Source organism: Aquila chrysaetos, chromosome 14 (assembly GCF_900496995.4).
Source record: "Aquila chrysaetos chrysaetos chromosome 14, bAquChr1.4, whole genome shotgun sequence".
Lineage (NCBI taxonomy): Eukaryota > Metazoa > Chordata > Aves > Accipitriformes > Accipitridae > Aquila > Aquila chrysaetos.
In genome coordinates, this window is record NC_044017.1 from 977,969 (window position 1) to 989,143 (window position 11,175).

The 11,175-nt window shown below is 41.2% G+C and overlaps 1 protein-coding gene across 3 annotated transcripts; it reads left to right on the plus strand.

Moving 5' to 3' along the window:
* Window positions 1-568: 568 nt before the first annotated feature.
* On the plus strand, window positions 569-11,175 carry ARGLU1 (arginine and glutamate rich 1). Of its 3 annotated transcripts, XR_003926512.2 has the most exons (5): window positions 569-1,205; window positions 5,192-5,417; window positions 7,314-7,371; window positions 7,799-7,882; window positions 9,145-9,339. XR_003926512.2 is itself a non-coding variant. In XM_030036349.2 (4 exons), exons 1-4 carry the CDS (start codon window positions 850-852, stop codon window positions 9,307-9,309), a joined length of 831 nt encoding a protein of 276 aa, XP_029892209.1. In that variant the 5' UTR covers window positions 578-849; the 3' UTR covers window positions 9,310-11,175. The 3 variants fall into 3 exon arrangements, 2 of the variants coding, with proteins under 2 accessions (XP_040984598.1, XP_029892209.1); XM_030036349.2 differs by lacking the exon at window positions 7,314-7,371 and having other exon boundaries at window positions 578-1,205; window positions 9,145-11,175; XM_041128664.1 differs by lacking the exons at window positions 7,799-7,882; window positions 9,145-9,339 and having other exon boundaries at window positions 571-1,205; window positions 7,314-7,738.

The window sequence follows — 11,175 nt, forward strand, 5'->3', positions numbered from 1 at the left end:
GTGGGGGGGTACCCCGCGGGCAGACCCTGCCCTGCAAAGGGGCTGGGGGGGCGGGAGGGGAGAGCCGGGAAACACCCGCAGGCCCTTACACGCTTCCCGTTCTCGGCCGCTTCCCGAGGCGGCCCACCGGGCTGGAGGGAGCTCCAAATACCCGGCGACCCCCCTTACCTTTCCCTCCTCAGCGCCTCACACACGCACCCGCCCTCCCCCGCCCTGAATCCTGAGGAGCCTGCCCTCACCGCGGCCCAGCCGCCGCCCGACCGGCCCCGCGGCACTAACGGCAAGGACAGCACGGCTGCTGGGGACACCGGCGAGCGAAGCAGCTCCCCAGCGCACCGGCTGACCCCCGACGGCCCGGCCCCGCCGCCCTTAACCGCCCCGGCCCGGCCCGCGTAACCTCCCGGAACGCCTCCTCCGCCGGCGGCGGCGGCAACGCCGAGACTAGGCTGCGCGCATGCGCGGGGGCACACGCTCTGCCCTCCTGGAGCGACGCTCGCCATTGGTCGCCGAAGATTGCCGAGTGCGTTCGTGCTCCTCCGGCGCGACGCCGAAGGCGGGGGAGCGAACGGCTCGGGCGCGGCGCAGCGCATTGTGGGGCGGAAGAGGAGAGTCACCGCTCTGCTAGGGCCGCCATCTTGCCTGCGTCCGGACTCGCTCCCGCTTTCGGGGCCTCCTCCTCCTCCTCGCAGCGCGGAGCGGCGGGAAGGGAGAGGACGAGGGGCCCGCCCGGGCGGCGCCGATGCGTGCGGAGCCTCCCCGCACCTCTCTCGGGCGCCGCTAGCGGAAGGGGACGGGGGCGGCCGGGCGGTCGCCGGCGCGGCCTCTCCTCTCCTCTCCTCCTCTGCCGGGATGGGCCGGTCTCGCAGCCGGAGCTCGTCCCGCTCCAAGCACACCAAGAGCTCCAAGCACAACAAGAAGAACCGGAGCCGATCGCGGTCCCGCTCCCGGGAGAAGGAGCGGGCGCGGAAACGCTCCAAGTCCCGGGAGAGCAAGCGGAACCGGCGCCGGGAGTCGCGCTCCCGCTCCCGCTCCAACACGGCCCCCTCCTCCCGCCGCGACCGGGAGCGAGAGCGCGACCGCGCCTCCTCCCCGCCCGACCGCATCGACATCTTCGGGCGCACGGTGAGCAAGCGCAGCAGCCTGGACGAGAAGCAGAAGCGGGAGGAGGAGGAGAAAAAAGCGGAGTTCGAGCGGCAGCGGAAAATGTGAGCCCGGGGGCGGCCGCGGAGGGGGGGTGAGGGGAAGCGGGGGGGGTGCCCCGGCGCCCGTGCTCTCCGCGCCGTCCTCCGCCAGCCCGGGGCCGCCTGCGGGCGGGGTGACGGCCTTCAGGCCCTCGCCGAGGCCCGACTTGTGCCCGCCGTCCCGCCTCCGCTTCCTAGAGGCCCGGTGCGGGAGAAGCCGCCGGCGCGGGGTGCCAGGCCGCCGCCGCTCTCCCACCCTGCGCGGAAACTGCGCTCCGCGGCAGAGGCCTCCGCGCCCCGCGGGCTTTGTGCTGCGCCGCCGGCCGCGGCCCCGGCCCCTCCCCTTGGCGGCGTGGAGCCGGTTCTGCGTCGAGCGGAGGCGGCCGGAGTTCCTCGGCGTGGGGTTTGGGGCAGTACTGGGCGACGTTGTCTTAACAGCTAGGGTTCTCTTCTTTTTTTTGTTTTGTTTTCTTTCCGTTTTCTTGCCGAACGGGACGGTGAGATCCGGTGACTTGTTTCATCTGAAGCCTTTTTCCAGTTTTCCTTGTGGGGAATGTGGCTATTTATAAAGCCTACAGAGATAGATGAATTCTATTTTAACGAGCATTGGGTGCGCGTTAAGACGTTTAGCAATATTGTTGAGTTATGAAGGAGACCTTTATGCAGCGGAGATAACGATGGTTTTAACAGTTGTGATCTTGTTCTTTGACTGTTACCCTTGCTCATTGGAGCACTGAATCCACAAATAGCACTACAGCCAAGTAGTTCTGTTAATTCTCAGGTGGAGCTTTGAGTTTTATTTCAGCAATGTTATTCTAATGAAATATTGATTGTAGTTTAGAAGGCTTGGTCACCCCGAGTTGTCGCTTTCATTTTTGTTTGTCCGTAATCTCCTTTGCTAACTTTGGAATGTGACAGCGATGCCATCAAAAACTTGGCTAGTAACACAAACACACATGAAAATGTTGAAGGCTTTTTGAGTTACTGATCCTAATTTTGTGGTTTATGATTTTAATCAGTACCTAAATTAATAAAAAATACTCCATGCATATCTGCGATGAAAAATTGGTATGTGCTTAACAATTTGAGAATACAGTGAATAGTTTATCTTAGTCTTCTGGACTTGTGTGAGTTCATATGCAAGTAGATTTTCTATATGAGTTAGCTTTGAAATTTTAAAATACTCCGGAAGTCTGTATAGGAGGAATATGACATTTGAGCAATATTGGCAACAGAATAGTAAACTTTTGAGGGTGAAACAATATTGGAAAAGATTGGGTATAGAATTTTGATGCTTCTAGAATACGCTTTAAATTTCAAAAAGACGAAGTAACAAAACTCAGTAGAGTAGAAAACTATGGTATTTGAGTAAGTCATCTGTAAATCACGTCATAGATGTTAGTATATACTCATGTTAAGGAAGGAAGTACTTTCTTGCTGACTGAATTAACTAGTGGACAGTTCATATATTGAAAATGACCTTCTTCTCGTGTCTGTTCAAATCTTAATACATAGCCTAACTTCTGCTTTTTCCTATAATGCTAGTCTTCTGTAAAGGCCTTGCAAGTACAACATTTCTTTTCCTCAGAAATCTGCTAAAATGTAAGCAGTTTCTTTTCTGCAGATTTTACAAAATTAGTCTTTTAAGAAGTAAGTGGAGCATACAAAAAAAACTTCTATTGACTTATCTGTTGCTCTCAAGTCATGGCTCAGTAGGTCAGGATGATAAACTTACACCTGTTTATAACATACTGTAAGTTCATGCAATGTTAAAAAAATAATTAATGGTTGGTATAAACTACACAATGAATCCTTGATATTTATATCTGTGTTTATAATTTGATTTTCTTGATAAACTCAAAGCCATTATATATATTATTATATATTTGTAATAATGTCATAGCCTTGAATGTGAAAAGATATATTTGCTTGGTTTAATGAAATTCGAATGGAATTTGTTGGGGTGAGAATAATGAAATGTGTGTGAGCACAGTGCTTAATTTGAGTACATCATCAGTTGCTGAGCATATTTGAAAACTTATGTCAGACATGAGTGTCAGGGGTTTTTTGGTAACTATGTGCTATCTTTATTGAATTAGCTAACTTTTATTCTAGATTTCCCTGATGTTAAACGTAAAGCTAAAATAGTTGAATAAAACACATGAATATGAGCTTTCCAAAAAATTATTTCTGTAGAACAGCCTCTTATGTGTGCTAAGCTGTATCAGTACAGGACAGTGAGAGTACTTGCAGCTGAATAAATACTCATAAGAGGGAAAAAAAGCCTTTAAAAATAAAAGGATATTTGGTATATAAAGGATGTTTAAAAATCTGTCCAAAAAGGATTGTAGGTAGTGGCTTGGCAGCGACACGCTAACAGAATGGGGTTGATGCGTTTTTCTGGATGGTGGTGGTGGTGGTCTAGGTTATTTTGTTATTCTGAAAAGACCACCTCAAGATCTTTTGTGTCGCTTTAGGAAAAGTGAATGCTGGCCTAACGCACCACGGGATAAGTTTGCTATCTCTTGAGGAACGTAAGAATAAAGTTTGTCTTCTGGGGCTGAATGTTTAAGTTGAGGGTTCCAGAACTTTACTGAAGGAGATAGACTATCTGTTTGGTTCAGTACACTTTTGAAAAGAAGATACATGAACAGGGGAAAATGGGAGCCTTTCACTTCAGTATTTCACTTGTTTATCTGGGTCAGTAATCCTTACTTCATTATCTCCTATTGCATGTTTGCAAATTGTACCCTGGGAAATCTAAAAGTTAGTAAATCCTGTGACTTTTTTTTTAAATGAGGCTTTTTTATGTCTCTCAATATAAATAAGATAAGAAAATGCAAACATTATGAAAATGACAGGATATTAGGATATTGTAACAGTAGTTGCTATTCTAAATCATGGATTTCTGGTGCTGACAGGCCAGAAGATATGTTTATTAAATTGTTCCGTTCTTCACAGAATACTTAAAATGAAAGTTCAGTTTCAAGGTTAAAAAGAACAACCTTCTCCCCAAAGCCCATAATGATTCTAAACAAACAGTACTATATGAACCATAGCTATACAGTATTCACTTTTATTGGTCTTTGGATGTCTAATTGCCATATTGTACTAGTAATTCAGACCTGGAAGATTTTTTTTCCTTCATTTGGTAATAAACCTGCGAATTGACCTAATCTTTTTGTATCCTTTTTAATGAAGACTTAAAACAGTGATCAGGCTAAGTGGTAGTGCTGCTGCTAAACAAAAATAAAGACAAGAAGACATTTGAAAATGCTCCCAAAACTCGGAACATGGAAAACTGTAAAGTTTGCAAGGATTTTTTTGGCGCTTGGTATTGGTATATTTTATTTTGGATAATTATGGTAGAAACAGAGTGCTGCAATAAAGAAGTTAAGGAGAGCTGAGGTATTTCAAATTTGATAAGGTAAATGATTGGATAACTATATTACAGATATGACAGCTGGAATTCTTGTTAAAATATTCAAATCACAAATTTTATTGCTTGTCTTCTGTTTTAGTTATTAGAGATAAGTTTGATGCGTCTGAGGTGGTGGCCTTAAGACAAGGTTTCGCAAAACATTATTGGGACATGTGGCTTAAAATTGAGACTATTTAAATTCCTGAAGGGTGAAGGATGGCCAAAGTTGACTGGGGTCTTTTTTTTCTTTTTCTTTTTCCTCCCCCCCTCCCCGCCCCCCCCGCCAAATGATCAAGAAGAAGTATGATAAGCAGTATTCTTAATCATTGTCTCTTGAGATATGGAGAGATGCTAAATATGGTACAGTTTGAATAGGTTCCTTGTGGCAGGAGCACTGATTGTCTGAATATTCACTTTCCTTAAATGTTGGGCAAAACATTCTTTAAGTATAGGATCTGTGTGTATGAGGTATAAAACTGTTTAAAAGTGATTCAGTAGGGTGGCTGATGCTGTGTATTTGAAAGAGTTTGTTTCAGTGCAACCATTCCTTATTGATTAAAAAGGTGATCCTTGTGTTTGCATTTCATAGTCGTCAACAAGAAATTGAAGAGAAACTCATAGAGGAAGAAACTGCTCGAAGAGTGGAAGAGCTTGTGGCTAAACGTGTAGAAGAAGAGTTGGAGAAAAGGAAGGATGAGATTGAGCGAGAGGTTCTCCGCAGGGTGGAGGAGGCTAAGCGCATCATGGAAAAACAGTTGCTCGAAGAACTCGAGCGACAGCGACAAGCTGAACTTGCAGCACAAAAAGCCAGAGAGGTAACGCTCGGTCGTTTGGAAAGTAGAGACAGTCCATGGCAAAACTTTCAGTGTCGGTTTGTGCCTCCTGTTCGGTTCAGAAAGAGATGGAATACAGCAAATCTAATTCCCTTCTCGTATAAACTTGCATTGCTGCGAAACTTAATTTCTAGCCTATTCAGAGGAGCTCACTGATACTTAAACAGTTATTCTCCTAAAACCTGAACAAGGATACTTGATTTTTAATGGAACTGACCTACATATTTCAGAATTGTTTGAAACTTTTGCCATGGCTGCAGGATTTATCAGCGGTCCTTTCATTTTTGGGGAAGGGTATTGAAAATCTGTAATTATGTATCCTTCATTTGTTTCATTTTGTTTACATAGACTGTAAGAGGCTTTTGCCTTCAGTCAGGCAAAAAGCAGGGTCCAGCAGTGAGCTGCAGTACCTGTCTTTAACAAATAGGTTTCTTACTCTTCATTTAAAATGAACATTTTCCTTGAGCGTACATTGGACTAATTCTGGGACTTCGAGCATAAGCCCATCCACGTCTTCACGAAGGATCTATGTCCAAATCATTATATCCATTTTTAATAACTACTAACAACTTTTTTTTTCCCTAGAAGTTACAAAAGAGCAGGTTGCCCTTGTCTGAAGTCAAGCTGAACATGTGACTTGGGTTTTTGTGGGTTTTTTTTCCGTTTCGTTTTTTTTTTTTTTTTTTTAATCAGCAGCTGGAGCAGAAGCTGAAAATGTCTTTCTGTGAGACAGTAATTTGCTACTAAAGGCTTTGACGCCTGCCTGCACCAATCATTCCAGGATCCAGAAAATTCAAGACAAACTTTAAACTGTAAAGGAAGTTTGTGCTAAATAGTCATAAGTCTCAAATGCCTTTTTCACTCTGTATTTCCTGCACGATTTATTTTAAATTAATGTTTTGATTGGCTTACAAAAGGAAAGACAGTAGCAATGAAGCTTTCCCCTTCATACTAGAAGTGACTTGTCTGTCACATAGTATCTTTAAATTAATAAAAACAAACAAACAAAAAAAACCACGGGAACACTGAGTTACAACAAATATTAAGAATATACATTACACTTGTCTTGCAAATTCAGACTTTACTATGAAAGAATTTAAGTTGAATTTAGACGTCTGTAGTCAGCAAATGCTTCATGTATAGAGGTTTTCATTTGTTCAGATGGATGACTTTTTTTTTTTTTTTTTTTAAAGTATTTTTGCTATTGTCAGTGTGATGTGGAGAAGTCCCATCAGTTCTTTATAACGCAGAATAAACTTCCATGCCTGGAGTGAACTGTGCTAGCTAGTAGCTGGTTACTAGTCATAGTAAGAAGTTTTCTCTTCATATGCTTGCTTTGTTCGTATTAACTTTTTTTTCTTACACAGACACAAACCTCTGGCTAACTTTAAATCTTCCAAATACTAAAATAATTCGGATATATATATTACGTGAACTGAAACACCTCAAAAGCTTTCACGCAGTCTTCATATTTATGACTTGCATAACAGAGTTCCATAAAATTCACCAAGAAAACAACAATTACAAGGCTTTATTTCCTGATCTTGCCTTCCCTGGACTCCTGAATTCCAAGTTCAGACTGCAAATGACAGTTTCAGCTGTCTTAAAATTGTCAAAATATTGAATGTTAAGTCCATTCTCCCCATGAAAGAAGCCCATAGCTCCATGAAGTATGGATTACCATTTGTATTTTTCACTAACAGTAAATGTATTTTTCTTATTAATTGTTTGCCTTAGGAATGATTTACATATTTTTGTTCCTTCTTATCATAAACATCTGCATTCCTCAGCTCAGCCTTCCTTGTATGTTGTTTCTTTATAAATGGTTGAGCTGCTGATGCAGGTATTGCCAAGCTAACAGTACAAATCATTTTAAAGAGGAAGCTGGCGCGTATGGCAGCCGAGGAGCACACTCTGCAGGACACTGGACAAGACAGTAAATATTCAACTTTTAATGCTGATTAAAGGAGTATAGGTAAAGAATACGTAGGTATACTTAATTGGTGAGACAAACTATTCACTTTATTTATATTTTCTATTTTACTTTTTAATTTGGTAAATACTATCCAGTTTTTGTAGTTGTCCTTGTTGATTTGTGTGATATTAAAATTCTAGTAATAAATTGTCAGGATTCTATGATTAGGGAGGGTTTAGTTGGTTGCTGTTTGGACTGGGCGGGGTGATTTAAATTGAGTACTAGAAACCAGTTTTAGTGGCTGCACAATTTACCGTTGTGAGACAAAATAGGTGGCTGTAAAGCTGCCACTTTAAGTCAGTTCACAGAAGAATTCTGAGAAAGATTAGTGAACATGCAGAAATGAGTATTCTACTTTACTAACATCTTGCCCTGTCCTCCCCTTTAGGAAGAAGAGCGTGCAAAGCGTGAGGAACTAGAGCGAATACTAGAAGAGAATAACCGAAAAATTGCAGAAGCACAAGCTAAACTGGTATGTGAAGATGTAGTTAACCGTTCTGTAGGGGAATACAGGTCCCTCTGCCTGATTTGCAACACAATTAAACAAATTGACCCTTTCTAGAGTTGAACTCGGCTGTTGCCGGTTATGTCAGTACTGTTGCTCTCCTTCCCTTCAGCATGGGAGACCAGATCCTTAGCAATAAGACTAGTCTGAAAAAATAGTTCAGGAGCAGTTAATTTAGAGGAAGGTAGTTGTGTTCAGAATTTAGAAAGTACATTCTTAACTGTATCTCACAGGGAAGGTTGAAGAAAGTTTGCAAACTTGTCCAGCTTCTAGAGCAGAAGTGACTAATTCTGTTTTGTTGAGCAGGACAAGTACAAACTGGATTTGAGACTAGTACAGTGGTGATGTACAAGTGCTGAAAGGGGCTTTCAGCATAAGCTTAAGGTGTCTAACTTATGAAAGTCTAGCTTGCGTTGGTGCTCCAATCCTATTTAAGCAGGTGCCTGTCTCATGAGAACATTCAATATGATTTAGCCGATTCTAATCAATTAATGATAAGCCAAACAAAGCTGCTTCTAAATCCTGATTGAACTCTTATCAGCTTCAATTACCCAAGTAATTACACCGTTTTCAGGTAAAGATGATGCTTCTTAAAACTGTTTGCTTGAACGACATCTGCTTTAGATCTCTTTCTGTTTTACCGTTTTCTCAACTTCGTATGGTGGAAATGGAACAAATAGAAAATGTAAAGTATTAACTGACGTAATGAACAAAATAAGCAGCTTTAGAAGACCACTGGAAGAGCTGTAAGAACCATAAGTCAGTGTAAGAACTGACTTGTTACAAATCAAGTAAAGGTGGTTTTGAATTAGGAAGGGTTTTTAGGTGGGTTTTGGAGTGGGGAGACCTCTGGTTGAAGGTCTGTTACTTCATTATATTGTGCCTTCATCTGACACATGACAGGTGTCAGGGGAATTTCTCTCTATACACTGACTTCCTTAATTAAAATGTAATGTGTTGTTTGCAAGGCAATGCTGAAAAAACATTGCATGTGAGCACTCAAGATCTTGATACATTAGCTGTAGGAAGTTTTCAGTGTTTCTTCTAAACTCAATTCAAATAACCATTTTCTAAATAGCTTCCCTGAAACCAGCTATGGCATCTAGCTCAGGTAGGACTGCTTACATACCTGTGCAGGATTGGACGTGTTTGGAAGTTAATATGGACTTGTAAATTGCTTTTATGACTACAAAATATGCTGGCCTAAATTCTACCATTTTCATATATAGGCTGAAGAACAATTGAAAATTGTTGAAGAACAAAGAAAGATTCATGAGGAGAGGATGAAACTAGAACAAGAGAGACAACGTCAGCAAAAGGAAGAGCAAAAAATTATCCTGGGCAAAGGAAAGTCTAGGCCAAAACTGTCCTTCTCACTAAAAAGCCAGGATTAAATTGCAACTCTGAACTCTTAAAAGAAAAAACGAAACAAAAAAAAACAACAAAAAAGGAAAACAAAAAGAAACTTTGTATGGTAGCTTCATGTTGAAGTGTTTTTTGTTTTTTTTTTCTCTCAAAAATTTTTTTTTTTTTTTGTCTTTTTTGAAAGTCTGGAAAGTTAGCTTGTTCTAATAGGGGCTGTGCTCTGCAATTCTTAATTTTTTTAAAACTTCCATTAAGTTAAACCCTTATCAGATCATTGTTGCCTTTTAGAGGGTAATCTGTTCTCATCAATTTTGTTTCCGTATTAGTGGTCTGAAGCAGATCAGGTCACTTTATGAATCGTGGATGATCTGATAAGGTTTTACTGACCTACGCATCAGAGTTTGACTCTGATAATTGACAGAAATTTATACTGGGTATTGCTGACTTTTAATTATTTTTTTTTTTAAAGTCAGTAAATACATGAGTAAATTGCCATAGTATTACTGGACCTCTGTGGTTTATTGTTAAATCAGTGTCCTATGATACTGTCCCATTGTTGCGCTTGATGTTCCTGATACAGGTAAGGAAATAGTTTGTCACTTCTGCTATGAATACATAGAGAGAGTTCAGTATTGTCTCTGTTAGATTTGTTTTTATTACATTGACAGCATTCAACCAGCGTTCCCCATTGTGTAAATAAACCAATTTGCTGAATAAAGTGAAAGTCTTAAATTCATATGTTTAAGTAAATTTTTTTAGTACACTTCTATAAACGGCTATAAGAGTGACAGTTCACATTATTAAATTCAAAACTATAGTGGTATTTTTAAAATTTTGCTTTAAACTATTGTGGCTTCTCCTACTTATAATGCAAAATTACACATAGTAAAAAATCCCTGCAGTTGTGAATGTTTTTGATGGCTGCTGCTGTTTTCATGAATGTTGGTTTTTATTCTGACAGAGACTTACTTCAGCTGTAGTATCATGTTCAAGCAGCTGTTTGGCTTACTGCACCCAGACCAATACTTCCATATCTAATCCCCTTCAGTTCACCTCATAATATAGTATATTGTATAAATTAAGGTCGTTACCACATAATGAATCTGATGGATCCTAAAGGATTTAAAAATGGAACTTTTTTCCCAAAGGACTGGACCGGCTAGCATACTCGAAGTGAAAAACAGAAAGTGAAATTCTGTCTAAATGTATTGTTTTAGCCAGAAAGCAACTGTTATTCATATACAGATCTTGAATGTTATCCATTTATATATACAGGTTTTATTTTGAAAAATGAAACTACAGATTGAAAACTATATATAAAGTCCCCTTTTGTATATAATTCTTCTAACAAAACCTGGATTACTATAGCTTGTCCAGTTCTAAAACTTTCTTTTTCCTGTCAGTGTGCAACATCTCTAGTAACCGTAAAATTAAAGTTACCGGTAGTTGCCTGAGCATTTGAATGTCACTGGACAAAGGTGGAAATAATTCCTGATATTCCCAAAGGATCTGTTTCTGTAGATTTGGCAAATTAAATGTGGGAGCAAGTTAAGTGTGCCACTGAAAGCAGTGTTCAACATGCTTTGTATGAAACCTGGGCTTGGGGGCCGACCGATATGTATCGCTTTGTCCAGTATGTCAAGAAAAATGTGAAGACAGTAAAATACCTACACTATTACTGTACTTAAATTTGTCTATATATTGTATTACAAAAGAAGGTTGAAGGTTGCTTAACGCATAAAAGCAAAAACTGAAGCCAAGTAAATCATGTACATGACCTGTTGGCAGGAGCAGGCTGTATTTAAAGCTCAACTGATACCTGTATTTCTAAAACAGAAAACATCCCCTGTTCCCTTATGAGAAACAAGCTATTAAAAGTCAATACTCAAAACAGA